The 24,206-nt window shown below is 42.8% G+C and overlaps 1 protein-coding gene across 4 annotated transcripts in view; it reads right to left on the bottom strand.

Moving 5' to 3' along the window:
• RUNDC3B (RUN domain containing 3B) overlaps window positions 1–13,301 on the bottom strand; it is a 184,946-nt gene extending 171,645 nt beyond the window's left edge. For 3 of the 4 annotated variants that reach the window (XM_050939576.1, XM_050939577.1, XM_050939579.1), the window contains exons 1-2: window positions 12,938–13,301; window positions 1,682–1,797 (exon numbers count right to left, since the gene is read on the bottom strand). In XM_050939576.1, coding sequence (XP_050795533.1) covers window positions 1,682–1,797; window positions 12,938–13,197 — 376 coding nt within the window. In that variant the 5' untranslated portion in view covers window positions 13,198–13,301. The remainder of the gene's footprint in view (window positions 1–1,681; window positions 1,798–12,937) is intronic. The other variant, XM_050939578.1, reaches the window with a different exon arrangement.
• Window positions 13,302–24,206: the final 10,905 nt, after the last annotated feature.

Raw genomic sequence — 24,206 nt, 5'->3', positions numbered from 1 at the left:
TCATAAGCGGCGGTATGTCCCTATGGCTCGTCCCTGCAGCCCCTAGGTGGAGGCGTGACAAGGCAGCTCTGAGCACTGCCCTGTCCCACAGGAACTGCCCCTGCTGCAGGGCTGGCACTCAGGGCAAGGGGAATACGCAGAGCCCTCATGGCCACCCCTGTGCCTAGAAATCAGACATGCCAGCCACTTCCAGGAGTGACCAGGCGTTCTGGTCAAAAACCAGATGCCTGGCAACCCTAAGCTCGACTCATGGTCATGATTCATTTTATGAGAACCAGAGACCCTCTCTTTACCTACAGAAAGATTCTACTGTCCTTCAGATAGCATAAACACTTACTTATCGTCATTTCCCTTCTGCAAAAATGTCTCTTTTGTAGCAAGAAGACTCAATACTTCCACAGGTCCTTTAACATTTATTCAATACATCCTTGTTATAAACAACTGCAGGAGCGCTTACAGTGTCTATCTTCTTCTCCAAGGAGGGGTGGGGGAAGAAGGGAAGAGAGGTTTATGCCCCTTCCCTGGGAAGGGTGGTTGGTAGGAGAGCCCAGGCCCTCCGCCTCCACCAGATTCCAACCCAAGGCCCTACAAGAGGCAACAACTAACATTCTGGAGTACTTTGGGGCTGCCTTCCTGAGCCACTTCCTACCACTTTCTTCTCACAAGACCTCAAAGTATTTCCTTTGAAGTCCAATGGAAAATAACTGAATTTTCAGTGCATTTCAGCTCAGCTAGTAGCCTCATTTCTTGAACACTAGCCCGAGCTGCACGCTGATCCAAGTTCCTGGGCTGCACCCCACTCAGGGTCTGTCACACTCTCCCTCTATCCAGGGTTTCATGCAAGCAACAGTCCCTGATGAACCTGATATATTCAGGCTCCTGGCACAGGACTCAGCCCTGAGCCCAAAAGAGAAAGTTTGCAGTACCCTTTCACCTGAATCTCCACCTTGAACCTTCTCCTGCTACTTACTAGCCCTTCTCTTGCAATAAGGACTTATTTGTGCCCTTGTTCAGGAGTTCTCAGGATAGATCTGTTTTCCTATTCTGTCTGTCCCCCTTTTAAAACCTTCTCCTCCAGCTAGAGAAAACTCTGCAGGTGGAGAGAAGCAGAATCTCCTGGGCCCAGAACTGCTCCTGAAACCCTCCTGTCCCAGTGTGGGTTTATACCCCCAAACACAATCACATGACCACTGCATGGAAGGCAAATAATGAAACTTTGCACTATTCAATATCTATTTAGAACAGGATTTTCCACATGGCAATTGCAGCTCTGTAGGATAACTTTTGGGATGTTCATTAGGCATGAGACTAGCCAAGAACACACAAGACTTGGATTCTACTGATGGACACAAACATTCAAAACAAACTGAAAATCCTTCTGCCCACACACTTCACAAAAAGACTTCTAGTTTTAGTTCTCCTGATCTGGTTGCGTGTAGCAGCTGCCATATCTTCAGACACTTTGAAGACGAGTTCTAGAGCAAATGACATGATGTAATTACTAGCAATCTGACACTGACAGAAGTGTAACTATACTTCAGTTTTACATGAGCAACACTCAGCTTAAAAACACTTGGTTTCCATTTAAACTTTGAGCATATATTCACTGAGCATAGTGCACACTCCATTGTTTTTGATAAACAAAGAAAGGTATAACAAATGAAAAACAGAATTAATGTACCTTTCAGACGATGACTTAAAATCTGTTCCAAAATGGCCGCAAAATTATTAAATTCAGGGGAAGAATCATCAATAGTCTCAAAACAGGAACGATCAATCAGAGTTTTCACAGAGAACCTAGAAGAGAAGAATGGGATATCAATTTTATAGATAGTTTTGCTTCTTTACACCAGATAGCACAATTTTTTTTAAATAAAATACAAACTGGAAATGATCAAGATGTTCAAGTTATAAAATGTATGGTTCTCGTTTACCTAAATTATAACAAGAGGTAATGTAGAAAATATTGTAAGTCATAACTAGTCTGACACTTAGAGCTTTCATAGATTCACAGATTCCAAGACCAGAAGGGACCAGTGTGATTAATTAGTCTGACCTCTTGTATAAACACAGGACATAGAACTTGCCCAAAATAATCCCAGAACAAATCTTGAGGGGAAAAAAAAAATCCAATTATGATTTAAAAGTTGTCAGTAAGGAAGAATCCACAATAACCCCTGGTAAATTATCCCAGTGGTTAATTATCCTCATTGTTAAATTGAAAATGGAAATAAGGTATACATTTATGTCTAGATTCAACATCCAAGTCCAGTGGATCATGTTATATATTTCTTTGCTAGACTGAAGAATCTATTATTACATATTCATTTCCCCATGTAGATACCTATACATTGTAATCAAGTTGCCCATTAACTTCCTCTTTGTTAAGATAAATAGATTGAGTTCTGAGTCTATTTCTAATCCTTTAAACACTCCACAATTCAAGAATGATGTTGATAAATTGGAGACACCAGAACTGGACACCGTATTCCAGCAGCAATCATGTAAGTGCCAAATGCAGAGGTAGAATAACATCTCTACTCCTACTCGAGATTCTCCCATTTACGCATCCAATCTCATTAGCTTTTTTGGCCGCAGCATCATACTGAGAACTCAGCTGATTATCTACCATATCCTCCAAATCTTTTTCAGATTAACGGCCTCCCAAGATAGAGACCCCATGAGGTAAGCATGGCCTACATTCTTTGTTCATAGATGCATAAAATTTACTAGGGCTGTCAAACAATTAAAAAAATAATTGTGATTAAACAGTTTAATTTAACTGTTAAACTATAATAGAATATCATTTATTTAAATATTTTGGATGTTTTCTATGTTTTCAAATATATTGATTTCAAGTACAACACAAAATACAAAGTGTACAGTGTTCACTTCCTATTTATTTTTTATTACAAGCATTTGCACTGTAAAATAGTATTTTTCAGTTCACCTAATACAAATACTGTAGTGCAATCTCTTTATTGTGAAAGTTGAACTTACAAACGTAGAATTTTGTACAAAAAACCCCTGCATTCAAACTAAAACAATGTAAACTTTTAGAGCCTGCAAGTCCTACTTCTTGTTCAGCCAAGCGCTAAGACAAATAAGTGTGTTTATATTTGCAGGAGATAATGCTGCCTGCTTCCTGTTTACGATGTCACCTGAAAGTGAGAACAGGCATTCTCATGGCACTGTTGTAGCCGGAGTTGCAAGATATGTACGTGGCAGATGTGCTAAAGATTCATATGTCCCTTGACACTTCAACCACCCACCATTCCAGAGGATGGTGTCCATGCTGATGATGGGTTCTGCTCAATAACAATCCGAAGTAGTGTGGACAGATGCATGTTCATTTTCATTATTTGAGTCAGATGCCACCAGCAGAAGGTTGATTTTCTTTTTTGGTGGTTCGGGATCTGTAGTTTCCGCATTGGAGTGTTGCCCTTTTAAGACTTCTGAAAGCATGCTCCACACCTTCTCCCTCTCAGATTTTGGAAGGCACTTCAGATTCTTAAAGGTTGGGTGGAGTGCTGTAGCTATCTTTAGAAACCTCACATTGGTACCTTCTCTGCGTTTTGTCAAATCTGCAGTGAAAATGTTCTTAAAATGAACAACATATGCTGGGTCATCATCCGAGACTGCTATACCATGAAATATATGGCAGAATGTGGGTAAAACAGAGCAGTGGACATTGAACTTCTTGGGGAGAATTGTGTCACAAATGTAATTAATGCATTATTTAACAAGCGTCATCAGCATGGAAGCATATCCTCTGGAACGGTGGCTGATGCATAAAAGGGCATACGAATATTTAGCATATTTGGCACGTAAGTACCTACTTTGCAACGCCAGCTACAAAAGAGCCATGCAAATGACTGTTCTCATTTTTAGTGACATTAAAAATAAGAAAAAAGTGAAACATTATCTTCTGAAAATGTAAGCAAACGTATTTGTCTTAGTGCTTGGCTGAACAAGCAGTAGGACTGAGTGGATTTGTAGGCTCTAAAAGTTTACATTGTTTTGGTTTTTTTTGAGTGCAGTTATGTAACAAAAAATAAAAATCTACATTTGTAAGCTTCACTTTCACAAAGTTTACATTACAGTATTTGTACAAGATGAACTGAAAAATATCTTATTTTTACAGTGCAAATATTTGTAATCAAAAATATACACTTTGATTTCAATTACAACACAGAATACAATATATGAAAATGTAGAAAAACATCCAAAATATTAAATTTCAATTGGTATTCTACTGTTTAACAGTACGATTAAACTACAATTAATCACAATTTTTTTACTTAATCATGTGAGTTAATTGCAATTGACAGCCCTAACATTTACATTTAACCATATTAAAATGCATGCTATTTGCTTGCGCCCAGTTTATCAAGTAATCCAGAGCGCTCTGAATCAATGACTTGTCCTCTTTATTCACCACTCCTCCAATTTCTGTGTCATCTTCAAACTTTATCAACAATGATTTAAAGTTTTTTTTTCTAGATCATGGATAAAAATGTTAAATAGTTTAGGGTACAGAACTGATTACTCATGGACTCCACTGGAAAAGACACCCACTTGATCACGATTCCCTATTTACGATTACATTTTGAGACCTATCAGTTAGCCAATTTTTAATCCATTTGATGTGTGTCACGTTAAAAAAAAACAAAAAAAAAACCACTAGAACAATATACGCTTCTACCCCAATATAATGCAAATTTGGATATAACGTGGTAAAGCAGTGCTCTGGGGGCAGGGCAGGGCTGTGCACTCCAGCAGATCAAAGCAAGTTCAATATAACACAGTTTCACCTATAACATGATAAGATTTTTTTGGCTCCCAAGGACAGCGTAATATCAGGGTAGAGGTATAATTATCAAAGTGTCATATGGTACCAAGTCAGGCACCTAATAGAAGTCTGTTACATCAACACTATTACATTTATCACTCAAACTTGATACTATTATATGTTTGACAGTATCTATTTTCAATAAACCCATGTCAATTTGCATTAATTACATTACCCTCCTTTAAATCTTTATTGAGTCCCACATCAGCTGTTCTATAATCTTGCCCGGGATTGATGTCAGGCTGACAGGCCTATAATTACCTGGGTCATCCTGTTTACCTTTTTTAAAAACCGGCACAACATTAGCTTTTCTCCAGTCTCCAGGAACTTCCCCAGTGCACCAAAACTTACTGAAAAATCAACATTAATAGTCTAGTGAGCTCCTCAGCCAGCTCTTTTAAAACTCATGGATACAAATTATCTGGACCTGCTGCTTTAAAAATGTCTAACTTTAGTAGCTTCTGTTTAACATCCAAACATACTAGTGGAAGGAAAAAATGTTATCAACCCCATATGATGAGACTGTATCATCTGTTTTTTCCCCAGAGATAGGACATGAATGTTTATTGAACACTTCTGCCTTTTCATTGATAACTCTACCATTTCCATCTAGTAATGGACCAATACTATTATCAGGATTCCTTTTGTTCCTAATATATTAAAAAAAAAAACCAACAACAAAAAAAGCCCACACCTTCTTATTGTCCTTAACGCTGCTGGCCATAGTTTTTACATTGGGTCCCTTTTCTTTCCTTATCAGTTTTCTACAATTCCTAACTTCTGAGTTATAGTCATTACTTTCAACTTCCCCTTCCTTCTCCCCCATTTGTTTTTAATGTTATTTATTTATTATAGGTATGTTCACTTCCCCTCCAAACCAGGTCGGTTATTAAACCAGCACAACCTTCTCCATAGATTGTGGCTTTTTGGCCATCTAATAAGGTGTTCTTAAAATGATTACCAATTATAATTCACATTTTTATGATTAAGTTCTTCCTCTCAGCTGATTTGGCTTAACTGCTTTCTGCTTTGTGAAACTGGTCCTAATACAGCACTAAGTACATTACTGATCTGGACTTGATTGTGCTTGCACATTATAAATGTGATGAAGTCATGACCACTTGTACCTAAGCAACCTTTAATTTTTTGCTCTGTGATCAGTTTCTCTTTATCTGGTTAAGAAAGGGTCTAGAAGAATTCCCTCTTGTTGGCTGCAACACTTTTTGAGTTATGAAATTGTCATCTCTAATGTTTAGAAATTCCAAGGATGTTTAAGTACTTGCAAGAAGAGACTTCCATCATGTGTCACTCAAACTGAAGTCCCCCATAATCATGCAGCTCCTTCCCCTACATAGTATAGTCAATCACTTAAGCTGGAGTCATCTTGTTCCCTAGTGTGATTTGGTGGTGTGTAATACCACAGCTTGTGCTATGTTTGCCAGAACATTGATCTGGAATATCGAGTCGGTTTTCCTAATTTTGCTGAAGGACCTTTTGGGAGTCTCAAACACACTAATGGTGAATTCTTACAGATCAGTTGAAAGGGCAGGGATGTTGAATATTTAACAGAGACATCCTTTCTCCAGCCTGTTCTGCTCAGGAAAAAAAAGACTGTACCGTGCCTAGCACAATAGAGCCAACAACATTTGTTGGGGACTACAGACACCACCAGAACACAAGCAATTACAATATTAATTTACAAAACCAAAGAGAAAATTATGAATTATAAATTTTACACTGCCCCAAAGCAATTAAAAAAAAATCCTCCATTAAGTAAAACATCTGGCCCTGGTAATTTCTCTCTTTAATTTTTTTATAGTCCTCTCAGATGTTCTCCAAATAATTGGAGAAACTTTTCAGCAATATTGGGGATAGTAAAAGTAGGCAGGTGAAAAGTGTCTTGTGTACATCCATCTCACTGCTTGATTTCAGCCTAGAGCATTGTTGTTCAGAATCTCAAGCCTTTCCCGCACCCTGAACAAGTCTCTCACATCTCCATCCTCATCCCTGGCACCCCCAGTACACTAGGGTTTGTGAAGGGATTCTCAGAAGTCAGACCAGGTTCCTCCTCAGTTCCCTTGCTGGGAGAAAATTCCCCCTTCTCATCAGAAGTTTCTAGAGTGGTTTTATGCCACCTCAATTCCTTAACTCATCCTACAGGGACCATGGTGGGGGTGAGAATCTGATAACCTAACTCCAATTTAGTCTATATCCATCCATGAGATCTGCTTTAGACTCAGTATTCTCTGAAAGAGGACTTTATAGTTTGAGAATTTTCTTAGGCAAATTGCTGAACTTGAAATAAACTGAGTTTTCAGAAGACAGTATACTGACCCTCCTTCAAGGGCAACCAAAGGATCCTCGTTGCTGAAACTACATTTCTGCTAGAAAAAAAAAAGGAAGAGATGCCTACTTCAAATTCATCCTTTCACCTTGTATTCCATTGGATTTCCTCACCAAGACATCAGAGTCATCTTGCTCATGTGATCAGCCTAACTGAGCAGTGGATCAGCTCCCACAATAATGTGTGTGCGCATGCATGTGCCACACCTGCCATTGGATTTCCTGAGCAACACAGACAGTCCATGCCACCAGACTAATTGCGCCAGATCACCATCAATAGCTAGAATCTGCAGGAAAGCTAAGCCTGAATTTCTCTTCTCCGGGTTCCTCTGTGCATGCCACAGTGGTCTAAGCTAGATTACCACTTTATTGGGCCTGCAGCAATTTTCACAGTGCAATGCACATGAGAGTATTCTTAGTAGTTTATACCACTAGCCAGCCAACAGACAATTCAAATGGCTGTAAGCTCACAGAAAAAGGTCAGTATTAAGGAAAAAAGTATTCCAAACATGGCATAGCTATACCACCACTGCAACAGTCCCTAGCTGCACACAATGTCCTTTAAGCAAGAGAAGGTTCCCAAACACCAGTGCTTCTGTACAGCTCTTCCAGCATCCTATGATTTCAACCTTTGAGGACATGATTCTCTTCCTTCAGGGTAGTCATGGACTGGGCCAGCAATAAATAGCTGTAGATGTGGTTGCATTTTCCAACCTGCAGAAGACCTTCCGAGTCCTTATTAAGATGTTAGTCAGATGGAGACCTGGAAGATCATCATCATCTTTTCCATGCAACCTCTTCTGTCCTTGCAACAGGATGAGAAGGAATTTCTCCCAAATTTCTTAAGTCAACTGCAACAGGGCTCAGGAACCTCATTTGGGATATATCCAGGCCAAGAGGCTTAAAGTTAGAATCTTCTCTTGTTGAGGCATTATGAAGTTTAGAGATTATTTTAAAAACATGGAAGGAAGCTGCTAGACATATTTCTGATTGTGATGTTTTTGCTGCTACACTATTATTCTTCACTATCACCTTTCAAAAGGCCAGAAAAAAAAAAACAAGAAAAAAAAAAAAGTCGGGTGAACTAGTACATATATACTGTGGACATTTTCCTCTGTTCTTAAGTGATCTGAAGCCATATTAAACACTGCCAAGTTCCCATTATATCAGTATTTTGACTTTATACAAACAGGTGACAAGTTGAGATTCCATAAGCCATGAAATTTGATTTACCATAAAGATAATTCAGGGTTGATGTTACCAAGTTTCAATATTTCTGATGAACATAGTACAAATGGGAATAGAGTAGTGTCCTGGCTACTAACAGCAAACTGAGGAAGTCCCGCATCAAAGCTACTTATCTCAGGCTGAGATAAGCACAGATGGCTTAATTTTTCATGAGACAACTGCCTATACTGGATAAACAAGGTTTGAATTATGATCCTCACTTCAAGGCTTCTGAGTATCTGTGGGGTCCAGCTTTGTGAGGCCGCTCTGAGCCAAGATCAAAAGTTCAATGCCTTGACTATCAGGATTGAAACAGCTAGAATTGATGGTACCTAGCAAGGAGGCATGACAAACTGATTATTCTATTTGACATATGCAGTGTTGTTGTAGCCATGTCAATCCCAGGGTATTAGACAGACAAAGTGGAGGACCAATTTCCGTTGGTGAGAGAGAGAGAAGACTTGGAGCTACAAAGCTCTTTTCCAGTCTCATTACCTCAGCCTCTTGTGTCTCTATTCTATTTAATAATAGAACAGATCTCACCTTGGAAACACAAGCATCATGGAGCAGTACTTGCCCACTGTCACTTGCCTTACATGCAACAGCATTAAGTTGGTCTGTGAAGCAGCATTGTTACATCAACTCCTGTACATGGAGTTTCAGCTTTGTGACGTAGTTCTGCTCAAGAGTCACCAGTCTTGAGCTCTGAAGCATCAAAGCTACTTGCACCAATGTGTGGAAATGCAACAGTATCTCGAAATAACATTTTCACAAGAAATTGGAATCATGCACCTTATTGCTTATAGTTGAAGCTCTACACCAATGCCACTTACCTTGAATTCCATGGTCTTGAAGTATCCTTGAATGAAAGGTGGTTCTGTATTGATATGTGGACTTTGGATCCAAGGATGGTTCATTGCTGATGTTCTTGTCTGCACTGAAACCTCTCTCTACCGAGCAGAGATATAAGGCTGCACTTTGGATGCCAGCTAGGCATCTGCTTTAAGACAAATATCTTCAAAGCACTCTAAGCATCTCACCGTAATATACTTAGAATCCTCAGCCAATACTATTTCAGGGGTTCAGTGCACCCTGTGTCAAAGAGTTGATCAACTTTGGCACATGGCTTTCACATTCAAAAGAGGAACCTATACAGATATCCCAAACCTTGATGCTTCTCTTTGTGTAACCTCTAACAAGAAGTGTATGGACACACTATGTATACTGGATCAAACATCTACACTGAGGCAGATACCTTTAGAACAATCCAAGCAAGCAAACGGGAGTCTAATTTTTGAAGACCATCTCCAGAGAGTTTGAGTATTGTGTCCAGGATAGGGAGAGAGACCCCAATACAATCCTGTAAGACTCTTCACCATTGAATATCATTTCTGTTTTATCTTCCCTTTATAGATTTCAGATAAGAACACAAGACAATCTCCACCTTATCGGGGAAAGTTTATAACTTTTTCAATGAACTTGATGCTTCCAGCTGGGCATCAAGGCTGTGAAATCTCAACACACACTGAGACAATATTACCTGCAAAGCACTGAGGCTATTAACAGATCTCCAAATTTTAAAAAACACACTTAAAATTATATGATGGTTTTTAATATTTAAGTTGTCTCCCCGCAACCTTTTCAATTTATTTGAAACAAACTGTCCCTTGCAAAAAACTTTAAATGTTCAGAACTATACATACATACCACCACAAGTAGTGGGGCCTAACTTTTACAGAAGGAGGCCAGAGAAACCTAGACACTCCTCTGCCTGAAAATTCTCAGACCAACCTTATGGACCCTATTGTGATCATGGTAGAGATGTTTGGGGAAGGAATTGTTTTCATGGGCCTATGCAAAAATGTGAGGGTCAAGAGTTATTTTCTTATATGAAAATAAGGTAACTATTATCTTATCTGACTGAGTGCCTACATGTGTCAGAATAAATAATATCTACAATATTAAAATCAGATTTTTAGAAGTCTCTAAATGACCATGTAATCCCCTCTATATTCTGTGTCATTTAGTTAATGAAGAACAAGCACAGAAAAATTGGCAGTAAGAAGGGGCAAGTAAAAAGACAAATAATGCAGATGACATTTTAAAAAGACCTGCTGAGGAAATACTAAAGATTTTGCGGAATGATAATTTGAAGAAATCTTCTCTGGTAATCATAAGAGAAGGCTGCAGATGACAATGCAGAAGAATTTCTTCCTTGCAGGTTCTGAGCTTTCCACATTTGATTCAACCATCTCAGGGTACACTAATGGAACCATTTATACCAACAGTATTTCTGATTGTCTCAAACATATTACAGTCAGCTGTCTGATTTGCTGCTTTGTAGTTTTTTAGTGTATGCCTACTGAAGGATACGCTACAATATCAGAAACGCTTAATAATTGCAGATGGGTTTTGATTATTTCCATAAAACTACTCCTTGCCTTTTTCTTTTAAAAAGCTCAAAAAGGATAGAAACAATCAAGAACATATACCAGCTTTAAAAGTGAACACACTCCTCTCTCCCAAGATGTAAAGCTTGTGGAAAATGTTAATTTTTAGGCTTGGTGAGAAAGATAGCAGAATGTTATTCTAGCTGTAAACATTTTGTTATTTTACAGAGCGACTATAGGAAGGTAGGAATCACTCATACACTGCTGTTGCTGACAATTTATATTGCCTCAGTTTTCAAAGATTTCTTTGCCTATATTAGTCACTTTTGACTGTCTCAGCACTGATGTATTAAATATCAGAGCTAAAAATGACAACCATTCTCCAGTGGAGAGTACGAAATTTTCCATGCAATAGGAGAGATGAGGTCTAAGCCATCACTTTCCACAGAATGTAAGCTTTGTTGTTACGTTTTTCTACCATTTATGGTTGCAATAGTAACCAGTGAACTTCGATCCTAAGTCTATGAGGAGGCAAGCAATGTCAGCACCTCTGCTGCTTTCCCAACAGCCAAGTGGAACTGACAATACTGGAGAATTTCATTTCTGCCACTTGAAACCGGATGAACAACCACAAAACTGACTAGTTTCTTACCTACTTTATTCAGTTATTGTCACTTGTCAATCCCTGTGTGAAAGCTTCAATTTGTAAAGAAGTTATAATATAGATGGAGAACTTTATATATTATAGAGATACTACAGTTAAATATCTGTTCAGTATTTTTAAAGTAATATACTTATTTTCAATGAGTTAAAGTCATTACAGGGCATTTTAGTCAATATTCAAATTAATCAATCAATTTGATGTCTCTATGTTATATTAATAGGGCTAGGAATTGTACTTTTACTCAAGGTTTTCCATGATTTAATATGTAATAATTTACATGTGGAAAAAATAAGCTACTCATTTATAAGACTATGACAGCACTAAAAGAGCTGTTGAAGTGTCTGAAATGACACATATTTTTGGGGTCACACAGAATCATGTCAAGTCTATGCTTTCACAGAAGAATTTAAAAATATTAAAAACACATACATTAATGGTAGATGTTGGCATTAAAACATAAATCCAGACTCAAACACTATCTTTAATGCACCCATTCCTGTGATTATCTATTGCAATTATCTTTAAAAAGTAGGTAAAATATATTTGTACTACATGTACAACATGGTAAATAAGAGAGCTTCAACCTTCACGTTAAGTTTTATAGATGCAGTGGGTATAAAAATTAGAACTGTTAGTTAAAGGTATTATTTTGCAAGGAGAAATTCAGCTGTATCTCACAACATACAAGATACCACATGAGGAAAGCCTAAATGAAAACAAGACTTGAATTAAACATCCTCAAGATGTTAAAATCCATCTTGGTTCTCGCTTCAACTGTTGGGAACCTACATAGAGATTTCACTGTACAATGTGAATATTTATTAGTTCTAACAAGTACATTTTGGCAAAAAACAAACGTCTTGTTTCAAGCTACCCGTATGAACTAGTCCCAATATTTTGTTTGAATAGCGTTACTCGTATAGTCGGGTAAATACACACACTGCCTTGTAAAAGTGAAGGAGAATAAATCCAGCAAGCAATTTATGCCGGGTCCTTGGATGGCTGCTAAACAGCCATTTTTAAAGGCGCTGAGTCAGGAGGGAGACTCCCTCCCATCATTCGTTTTTAGTTAATCCTACTGCAGCCCCAAAGCCAGGCAACCCCACCCCACCCCAAGACGCACCGAGGGCAGGGGCACAGCCTGCCACGCTGCCAGGGGCCATCAAAGCCCTGGGTCAGGCCACGCGCGTTACACAGGCTCTAAGCCCTGCGGACACGCTGCCCAGGGCGACGGGGACCAGCCCAGAGCCAGCTGCGCAGCGAGGGGCTGGGATGCAGAGGGCGGAGCGGGGCATTCACCTGCACGAGGCGGGGCGCGGGGGTGGGGGTGGGAAGCGATTGCAGCCGCACAGACGGAGGCGGGCACAGCCCGGCGCTGGGGAAGGAGGGGAACTCGCCTCCCCACAGGGCGGGCACGAGACGGAGGCAGAGCGGGGAGGAGCCGCGGGGCTGGGGAGTCACCTGCAGACGGTGATCAGGTTCCTCCTTTCCACAGCCGCGTTACGGGACTGGACGCTCTTCCTACGGGCCGAGACGTTCAGCCCCCCAAGGCTGAGGGAAGCCATCGCCGCGGGAGGCAGGTGGAGCCGCAGCGGCTGGCGCGGAGCCTTTGTTCCCGGCCTCCTGCTCTCTGGGCTGCCGCTGCCGCCACAGAAGAGGACGAGGCCCCCGTGTCTCCCTCGCCTGGTACAGGTGCCTGAGCGGCAGGTGCTGCTGTACATCCGGCCGGGGGAGGGATGATTCCCCCGCCCTCAGCAACCGGAGCAACCGCGGCGCTTTGGAGTCGCAGGGGCCAGGACCGCAGAGCACTGGCTCCGCCAGCCAATCAAAAGGCAGGAGGGGGCGGGGCACAGGGTGGCAGATGCTTCAAAGCGGCGCGTGCTGTCAAGTGCGCGAAGATGCGGCGTGGGGAATTCGGCGAGGAGGCGGAGCCGGGACACCGCGGGGGCGGGGCGGGGCGGGGCGGGGCGTCAGTAGGAGGTTGGTGCGGGCCAAGCAGGAGGGGTGCTTGCTGAGAGCAGGGAGGAGAGGCTGGGGGTAGCCAATGGGGGGAGGGAGCTGTAGGGCAAACACCCCCACACACATCCCAGCTGTGAAATATGAAATTCGTCACTGGCTCTCAGCAGCCTTGAGGCCATAGGACCTGCCCTTGCTAGTGGTGATTTAACTGCTGGGGCAGAGGGTCTGCCAGGGCACTGTCCACATCTGGACATCCCCCACCTCCCTGGGAAGGCCAAACTGGCCCTGGAAACATTTGCACTCCTCTCTCAAATGAACTGCCCCCAGGTTTTCTCTGTTCTGTGGATCTGAAGGAGGTTTCTCTCCCTGTTCCTATTCACTGCACAGTCCCCCACATCTCTGTGCTTCCTATGTCTGGCCCACTCACTGTCAGGTAGAGCCACAACTGGAGACAGGGCCTCAGGGACAGAGCCCTTGGACTCTGTCATGGTGCGCCTAGGGCCCTGTCCGGTCCTGTGGAATTACCTGCTCAGACCAAGCTTAGTTAGCCAATATCCCTTAGAGTCCAATCATGTGGTTGCCACTTTGGATGTCCAATCAAACTGAGACTTGTGTTCACTGATGATTCCTCAGAGCTAGGGTATTTCTCTCATCCCTGCTGCACAGAATATCTCCCTCACTGACAGGTTTCTGGCAGGGTAGAATACTGATTAATGTTGTTTTTAGGTGAGGTTTCCTGTTCTCAGTGTTTCTTAGAGAAAGCTTTTGTCCTGTGATACAAGTGGGTTTTCACATACTCTTCTAAACACCCACCACATTGCTTCAGAGGTTCTTTAATTGATTCTGGTGTATTGGAAAACTTTTACTGGGCAGCAGGTTCACCTTATCATGGACTAGTTGAACATGATATACCATTTCTTTAACCAATAGTTCAATGTTTACAGGGCTCAACCCAATCGAATCCTCTCATCCCCATCATCCTTCCTCCACCTCCCACCAAAAAAAAAATCTGTTTCCTAACTAAATGAAGGAAAACCTGTGAGTTCAGCTTTTCCCACATTGGAGTTCAGTTGGCCAGTTGGTATCTACTGATTTATCTATCTTTTGATACGTACTGACTAATCTACTGAGTAGCTGATACTGCAAATTATATCGTGATTCTTTCTGTTGGGATTGGAACTACAGTTACTTTACCTTCAGTATAGCTCATGCCTGCTCATAAAGTACAAGGAGACCCTGCTCCACTGGTTCAGAAGGAAGCTTTCTAGAAGCTTATTTGGAGTGGATAACAGCATGTTCTCTAGCCTATCTGGAAAGAGGATTGATGACATTTCTAGGTGTTAACTGTTTGAAGTCTATAGATTTTCAGTTTTTCACTGATACAGTCTGACGAGCCTATACCTAATGTTTGTATTACAATATGTTCTGCCAAGGCTCTGGTAAGCATAATGGGTCCAGTCAATTTACAGATAGCCACATATTTATTCCAACAAACATTTACCAGACATTTTATTATTATTATTTGTATTTGGTATTTATATTGCAGTAGCACCCATCACTCATACTTGTATTTAATTGGTTCCAGTGAGGGGGGTTATAGGGCTCCTTACCATATAATGTGGGGTAGGTTCTCCTCAGTCTACACCCAAGGATTCAGCTCTCTCTGAGTACTAGCACCCTGCCTCCTGAAAGGGGGATAAAGGGTGCAGAAAGGTGGGGACCTTTGCCTGTGAAGGCTAGAAGATCTCACTCTATCACTTGAGCTTAATGCCCTTCACCAAAATTCCAGATTTTTTACTTCTGAGAACTGTTCGTTTTATTCTATTATCTGCAGTGGAAACTTGCCACAAGTTCTGATGAATAAACAACTCCATCCCAGTACTTCAGTTAGATACTAAGCAATCTGTGGCTAGAAGGTGCTGCAAAAAAAAACAAAACCTGGTCTTCCACCAATTTGCCCATGGGAGGAAAAAAAAAATCTTTCCTGACTCCTAAATGGACGATCAGATAGACCCACAGCATGTGTCAGGCCGGTTTCCCATTCCTAGTTTGGGTAGGGTAGGCTGCTGGAAGAGAACCAAAAGAGGTTCCACATTTGCAAGGATAAATCCTGGGAGCTGAGACATACTGGCCAGCCAGCATCCCTCTCTCCCAGCTGGGTAATGGATGCCACAGACTCCCAAGAAGAAGAGCTACCTATTGTCCATTTGTGAATGTCTCCTTCCCTTGCTACTGGGATTGTCCCCCTTTCACTTCTGGCCTCATCAGTTTCCCCCATCCATTCATGTGAGTGGCATTTCTTAGAGATTAGGGAGTAGGCTTGACCATTCAACACTTCCTTCTCTGTATTTCCATTCCTGCCTTTCCAATGGAATGTGACAACATAAATCACCAAGTCATTTTCTCTGATACAAAGTTACTCATATTCTACTGTGTCTCAGAAACATACATCCCAGACTGGCTAGGACAGGGCCTTTATCAATGGCTGTGCAGCTGGTCAACTTGAAGCAAAAGAAATGGAGCTCCGAAGAAGAGATATTAGGAGTCCTCCTTAGAGACTCTCAGAAAAAATGGAAAACTACCAAGTAGTGAAGGGTGTTTTTGATGTCTGGAAGGGAGAAAGATAGGCAGCTATTCAGAGACAGCATTAAACTGGCCCGGGACAGCATTGCCATGACCAAAGACCCAGTGGAGAGAGACAAGGATATACAGAAGCAGCTCCTGGAGTCAGTGAGCAGGCAGAATGTTTTGCTGGAGCGCATGCTACTGTCAGGACAGCAGGCAAGGCAGCACCCTCAACAAGGAACTTGCCTCACTCTACAGCCCCTGGATAATACAGGATACTGGGAAAACCAACATCTGTTCTCCACTGTAGTTCCATAGGCTTGCTCCCAAGACCAATCCCCTATCCACCACTAGCACAGGGTAGCAGGAAAAACAGCATGAGGCAGCCGAGCACATCTGAGCCTTCCAATACACAGTGCAGCTTTGAATCCAGACATACAGTTCCAGGAGGCAGAAAGGGTAGAAGCAGAGGCAAGACCTACTACACTTATCTGTAAACAGGAGTCCATCCACATTGTTGTGTGCTGCTCCTTCCAGTGCACTATATGGATATCACACTTTTTCATTTTAAAGCTGTATTTTGTGTTGTTTTAATCACTATGAGCAAAGTTTGTAATATTTTCTAAGTAATTTTTTGTTAGTTTTGTTACTTATGCAACAAACATTAGTCAGAAAGCACCTGCAATGCACAATAGACATAAACCCCATCAATTTTCTAGTTAACAACAGTGTCATAGGTTTTTACAAAAGTATAGAAGCATACATCTAAAGAATACTATCACATGCCACTTCTACCACCTATAGTATCAACTTCAAACTCAAAAATCAAATCCTCCCTGTTACCCACACCCCCTAGGGCAGTGGTTCTCAACCAGCAGTACATGTACCCCTGAGGATATACAGAGGTCTTCCAGGGAGTACATCAACTCATCTAGATATTTGCCTAGTTTTAAAATAGGCTACATAAAAAGTACTAGCGAAGTCAGTGCAAACTAAAATTTCATACAGACAATGACTTGTTTATACTGCTCTATAGACTATGCAATGAAATGAAAGTATAATATTTATATTCCAATTTATTTATTTTAAATTACATGGTAAAATGAGAATAAGCAATTTTGCAGTAATAGTGTGATTATAGTATGATGTGATTATAGTATGTCTGATTTTGTAAGCAAGTAGTTTTTAAGTGAGGTGAAACTTGCAGGCACACAAGACAAATCAGACTTTTAAGTTGAGAGCCACTGCTCTAGGGCACCTCACCTTTACCCTTCCATGTACTCAAGAGGTAACCCTGTTAATCTAGGCACCCCCACCTTTGCCCAGATCCTAGGGCTTGGGGCATAATCTTTTGTGGGTGTGCGGGGCCTTTTACCAGTGAAAGAGCCTTACACAGTAATATACTTAACCTCTATTAACAGTTACCAAAACAGAATACACATGCTAAACATACAATGCTCACCACTCCCAATAAGAGAGATGAACTTTTCTTGATGGCTAGTCCAGATTAGATCCTCTAGCTTCTGCAAAGTATAGTTGGCAGAGTGTTGAGGTCTGGCAGTTCTTATCTTAGGCTGTGTCCTGGAGTTGAGTTCCAAAGAACATCCTTTTGGACCCCAGTTTATATAGTTAAAATTTGGATCCTACTTAGCTATACCTTAACCAAATTATTTCAATGAAAGTACTAGAAGACAGTATTTTTCACCAACCTAAACCATTATGAAACAATTCTTTAACCAATCATACCGCACTACCTTAGTTGATTAAATCTTACTAAATTAGTTATGCAACAGACAAAAACAATTAAAGAATCAGAGACCATACAGATAAACCATGGAGAAGTAGGGACCATAGAGACAAAACAATAGAAGTATAGATTTCACAATCACAACTGTCAATAAGTGGTTTCTTGCCAGACAGAAAACTATCCAACAAAGTTTTCTTTAGACATCTTAAGATCTGTTTCTTTATTTGGTGATGGTGGGTTCTATTAGGACAGGAGTACCATCTTAACAGCCTGGTATTACATTGTTTTGGTGCAACAGATGGAACGTGAGGATGTAACTCTGCAATTTAGCTCATGGCTGCTGTCTCTCAATCTGGCTGCTGATTTAACTGCAGAAAGAGGCCTCTGGTTTACATCCCTCGGCAAACTCTGCTCCCAGCAGATGACAACTTGGTATACAGCTGCATATTTTCAGGTATCAACCACGCAATAAGAGCAAACGGAATCCTTGAAAAGATTGTCCTGGCAGTAGATGTCTTGCTGGCTGCTCATATTGCTGAGCAATTCTCTGCACCTTAGCCTCCCACGCACTGTTAAGACTTTTTCTCTTACTCTCACAAATATTGTTCAAAATACAACATGAAGCTGTAATCCTAGGCAAGTATTGTTCTGAAGCCTGTAATTTAGCCACAAGACAGCACCGCCTCTTTGAAAGGGTCAAAATTCACAGTCCAATGTCATTTTGCCACTGGTGAAGTGATAGCTAAACCGTACCTTCTGTACAGGTGGCCTGTGAATGGCTTCATTAGCCAGGGAAGCAAAGGATAAGCTGAGTCTCCCAGGATGACCAAAGCAATTTCTACACCATTTAATGTCTGTAGTGATCCTGTAGGCAAATTCTCCATTATCTGAACATTACCAAGCTTTATAACCTGGTGCATCAATATCTTCTGCATAGCAGCAAAAACATCCATGACAATGGCCCGAACAGTCCAAGTTCCTGTGACTAATTGGTTAGCTAGGGGCTGGTAACAGTCAAGGATGGCCAGCTTCCAGATGGTGATGGTGACCTGTTTTTCAGTAGGTATGGGAGTCTGCATATTGGTACACTGCAGCTCTGGGAGGAGTTCAGCACAGATCTCAATAAAAGTTGCTTTTGCCGTCCTAAAATTTTGTTGGCACAGCTGGTCATCCCAGGTTTGCAGAGCAATTCTTTCCCACCAATTGATGCTGGTTTCCTGAGCCCAGAAATGGTGCTGAAGCAGCTCCAGGAACCAGGGCCAGCTTTAAGCCAATTCACCCGATTCCCCAGAATCGGGCCCTGCGCTGAAGAGGGCCCCACAGCTAAGGCATTTCGGCAGCGGGGAGTCTTTTGGTGCTGCGGAAAACCCGGAGCGGACCACCCTGCCGCCGAGTATTCTAATCGGGCCCCAGGTCATAAAGCCGGCCCTGACAGGAACAGTTAGTTTAGTAGCAGTTCCTCCGTATCATCTTCCTCTCTTTCATCCTCCTCCTGCTGTTGCTGGAGGAGCCACTGTTTTACTGGCATCAGCTGCTCAGTAGTGCAGCAGTCAAAATCCAAAGCTGAAGCCATCTGGTGTTGACAGTTCAAATAAAATCCTGACAGCCTCTGTATTCATGGTTACCATCATTGCATTGTGAAGCACTGTTGCATCCGTGCTGGCCAACAGCAATTTGAAAATGGAGCTCTCTCAAAATAGCACTAGTCCACCCGGAAAGAGAACCATGGGATGGGTAAAGTGGAATCATGGTACTTTTGGAGTTTGACCTCAAGTCCCAGAATTCCACTGGCTTCTTCCTGGCTTCTACTATGTTTCCTACAATGGATAGCAAGAAAAATCCCAGAATGCACACATCTCAGCAGTGAAGCAAAGGACCATGGGATACCCACAGAGACTGACACATGCTTAGTACACAGTTATGTGAATTGAAACAGGACACAGCTGTCCGGTGTGCCTGCTATTACTGTGACTTACATACTGCTCACCAGCAGTGCATTTCAACTCCATGCATATTAAACTCCTATGTAGAGAAGCCCTTAAATGGGCCTCTCCTTGTTAAAAAGAAAAAAAACAACCATAGATTGTCTTTTTTATTGTTTATAGATAAGACCGAAGAGGTTATATGGCTTCTAAAGCTACCATTTTTCTTTTCTTTTCTGTTTAAGCAGATTCCTTTCCCAGTTTTCTTCCTCTTCAGTGATCTAGGCAGCTAGCAACTTTTTGTCTACAAAGCAATGAGGCTTCACTCTCTTACTAAGTATTACAAAGTAGTTGTGGACACTTCTTCTGATGCTGCTTTTAGCCATTGGATTTTCTAGCTATTCTTTCTCTAAGAAATGAGAATATTTTATAATTAGAATTCTGTGTTTGTTCTTCCTTGCCATATACTCCAATGTTTGGCTGCCCAGGAATGACAGATATTCAGTTAAATAAAGAAAGGACAAATGTCTGTCTTGAATATTCATATTCTTATAGGTTGAACATCGACCATTCCTTGGTCTTACTCTTTGGAAATCCTGGGTATTAGAGGTTGGAAGTGCTCTCTGAAGCCAGGTTTAGGCATCAACACAGAAATGTTTTTAGGAGGGCTGCCTCTAAGATTGGAGTTGGTTTGATAGGTCAGTACTTAGAGTCCTAGGATTGGCAGATGTTCACTCTATAAGAACATGTGTGACAGTATACTTTGCTCACTGCTAGATGGTGCCTCCTTCTGGCAATTTTGGGGATTAGCTCCACTCATTTCTGCACCCCCTTTCTGGTCTTCCAACATGCAGCGCTCCTTCATCTCACCGAGTCACAGTATGGCTGCTTCATACTCAGCCTTCCGGCCAGGTCACACAGTTATTCCCCATCTGGGGGAGACTTTCAAAATCTTTCTCCACAACCATCACCAGGCAGTCCTCATAACCATCGCCCTGACTATGTCACTCCTGTAGTGACTCAGGCAGTCTTCCTATTCACCTCCCTTTGGGGAACCCAGGTCCTACCTCTACTCTGCTATTGCACCTGGACTACTGCCTACTAGGCTTGTCCAAGATTTTAATTCTCTGGCCTTCTTAGTCAGACCTCTCTCTCTTAGACCTACTAAGTAAACTCTTCCTTCAAGGTTCCTATCCCAGTTGTCAGGGGTTCCTATCTAGGGTTGCCAAGTACCTGTTTTTTTACCAGAACACCTAGTCGAAAAGGGACCCTGGTGGCTCCAATCAGCACTGCTGATGGCGCCATTAAAAGTCCAGTTGTGGCACAGTGGAGCTAAGCTTGCTGTGGCTCCACGCAGCTCCTGGAAGCGGCGGCATGCCCCACTCAGCTGCTGCGCCAAGGGGCAGCCCTGGGCCTCTGTGCACTGCCCCGTCCACAGGTGCCACCCCCACGGTTCCCATTGTTCGGGAATCATGGCCAATTGGAGCTGCAGGGGCGGCACCTGTGGACCGGGCAGCATGCAGAGATGCCTGTCCGCACCTCTGCATAGGAGCCAGAGAGGGACATGCCACTGCTTCTAGGAGCTGCTTGAAGTAAGTGCCACCCAAAACCTGCACCCCGACACCTCCACACCCCAACCCCTGTCCCAGCCCTGATCCCCCTCCTGAACCCCATGGTCCCAGCCTGGAGCACCCTTCTGCATTCCAAATCCCTCATCCCCGCTCCACACCAGAGCCCACACCTCCAGCCAGAGCCCTCACCCCCTCCTGCACCCCAACCCCCTGCCCCAGCCCAGTGAAAATGAGTGGAGGAGAGGGATTGTGTGATTGTATTGTCCTCTCAGAGTAGGCAAGGGAACCCAGGCCCATCCTCTCCACTAGGTTCTAGTCCAGGACCCACTGGTGGGCAGCTAAACCCAGTGCCTTAGAATTAAGTCACTGCTCCCCTAAACCACTCCAATAAAGTTTCTGACTCAAACACTCTGTCCCCTGCTTCTCCCTTGTGGATTTGTAGTGTCAGGTCCCAGGCAATGAGCTCCTGGGCAATGCCTTTCCTTCAGAGCAGCCATTTGCTCCCTTCCACTGCCAGCCTATGAACGGCTCAGCTCTTCCTTTTCAAGCCCTGCCTCCAGGATTTGCAGGTATCTCTGGGCAGGGTTGCCTGAACCCAGTGCTGTTCCATAACCTCTTGCTCTCCAGTGTGGGGTTTGTTTACCACACTACAGTTATGTTTTCTTTCTTAAACCAAAGGGAAGGATTCTATAAGTCAGCATAGCAAACACAGATTCCTACTAACATTGGATCTACTGCACTTCACTGCTGTGCAGGGCACCAAACATTACTGGCAGCTTTCAGCCTCAAATTGCTCTGTCAATGCATCCCTAATCCTTGCAGCCCCGCACTGGGCCCCTCTAACAGCCCTGCTCTCTGGCTGTTCAAATTCAGTCTCCAGGTGTTGAACCTCCAAGTTCCATGCCTGAGTGAATGTCTCACCCTTCCCTTCACAAATGTTATGGAGGGTACAGCACACGGATATAACCGCGGGGATGCTGTCATCGGCTAAGTCCAGCTTCCCATACAGAGTGCCAGCAGCCCTTTAAATGGCCAAAAGCACACTCCACACTCATTCTGCACCGCCTCCGCCTGTTGTTGAACCGCTCCTTACTGCTGTCAAGACTCCTTGTGTAGGGTTTCATGAGCTACAACATTAAAATATAAGCAGGGTCCCCAAGGATCACAATGGGCATTTTGACTTTCCCTACGGTGATCTTCTGGTCTGGGAAAAAAGTCCCGGCTTGCAGCTTCCTGGACAGGCCAGTGTTCTGAAAGATGTGTGCATCATGCACCTTTCCAGTCCAGTCTGCGTTAATGTCAATGAAATGCCCACGGTGACCCACAAGTGCCTTGAGAACTATAGAGAAATACCCCTTCTGATTAACATACTCAGAGGCTAGGTGGGCTGATGCCAGAATTGGAATATGTGTCCTATCTATCACCCCTCCACGGTTAGGGAAACCCATTTGTGCAAAGCCAGCCACAATGTCATGCACATTACCCAGAGTCATGGTTCTTCTGGGCAGGATGCGATTAGTGGCCCTGCGAACTTGCATCAACACGATTCCAACGGTCGACTTTCCCACTCCAAACTGGTTAGCGACCAATCGGTAGCTATCTGGAGCTGCCAGCTTCCAGACTGCAATAGCCACCTGCTTCTCCACTGTCAGGGCAGCTCTCAATCTTGTGTTCTTGCGCCGCAGGGTGGGAGCAAGCTCCTCACACAGTCCCATGAAAGTGGCTTTTCTCATCCAAAAGTTCTGCAGCCACTGCTCGTCATCCCAGACCTGCAGGACGATGTGATCCCACCACTCAGTGCTTGTTTCCCAAGCCCAAAAGTGACATTCCATGGTGATGAGCATGTCCGTGAATGCCACAAGCAATCTCGTGTCATTTGCGTTACTCGAGTCAATATCAGAGTCCTCACTGTCAGTTTGGCTGTTAAGGAGTAACTTGACTGCCAAACGTGATGTGCTGGCTAGACTTGTCAGCATATTCCTCAGCTGTTCAGGCACCATTCCTGCAGACCGAGAGGGAAGACAGAGTGTGCAGCACAAAAAACATTGAAAGATGGTGCCAAATGTGGCCGGAAGCAGAGGGATTGCTGGGATGCAAACCGATGCATCATGGGGCATTGGGACAGGACCCAGAATGCCTCGCACTCCCCTCCCCCTTCCCACAAGCCACAGCACCAGAAAGGAAGAGGTTCTCTGTAGGATAGCTGCCCATAATGCACTGCTCCCAATGCTTCTGCAAGTGCTGCAAATATGTCCACGCCAGTGCGCTTGCAGCTGTCAGTGTGGACAGACTGCAGTGCTTTCCCTACTGCACTCTCCGAAGGCTAGTTTAACTAAAAGCGCTCTACATCTGCAAGTGTAGCCATGCCCTTATGCAGGTGAGTCATTGTCATTGCAGGACAATGGCTTGTTATGTCTGTTCAGCACCCACTCGGGTGTTGGTTACCTGCCTTATCATTGTCTCTGAAGAGCTAGTATCTGGGCTGCTCCCAAATCCACAGTATATTTTAGTGACAACCATACAACACAGTCTCATAACTTCATATGCATTAATGATATACATATTTAGATAGAAAAATGACTTTCAGCAGATCATAACCTTTCCCATGATATCTTACGTGACATGCTTTATGTGAAATATCACAATTATATATAAATGAGGAATATCATGGGGTCACAGGGTGCTCCCCCAAGGTATAGAATGTCACACCTATACAGTGTAACAAATTTCAGAAAGCCCCAACAGTTACGAGGCATCGAGGACTGAAAGGGCACCTGGTCCAAACTGGTGTTGCAGAACATTTTTAAGTTGAAGGTATTGATATCCTTTGGGAAAGGGCATGAAGGTAAATTTTCAGTTATATGCTTTATGCTCAAAATCCCATTTTAGTCCAATCAGGCTACAGAAGGGATCTATGGGCATCTAATTTTGGAGTTACCCCAAATTGGAATTTCTGAGTGTTCTAA

This window comes from Gopherus flavomarginatus, chromosome 2, assembly GCF_025201925.1.
Source record: "Gopherus flavomarginatus isolate rGopFla2 chromosome 2, rGopFla2.mat.asm, whole genome shotgun sequence".
NCBI lineage: Eukaryota > Metazoa > Chordata > Testudines > Testudinidae > Gopherus > Gopherus flavomarginatus.
This window is presented reverse-complemented; position numbering and strand designations above follow the sequence as displayed.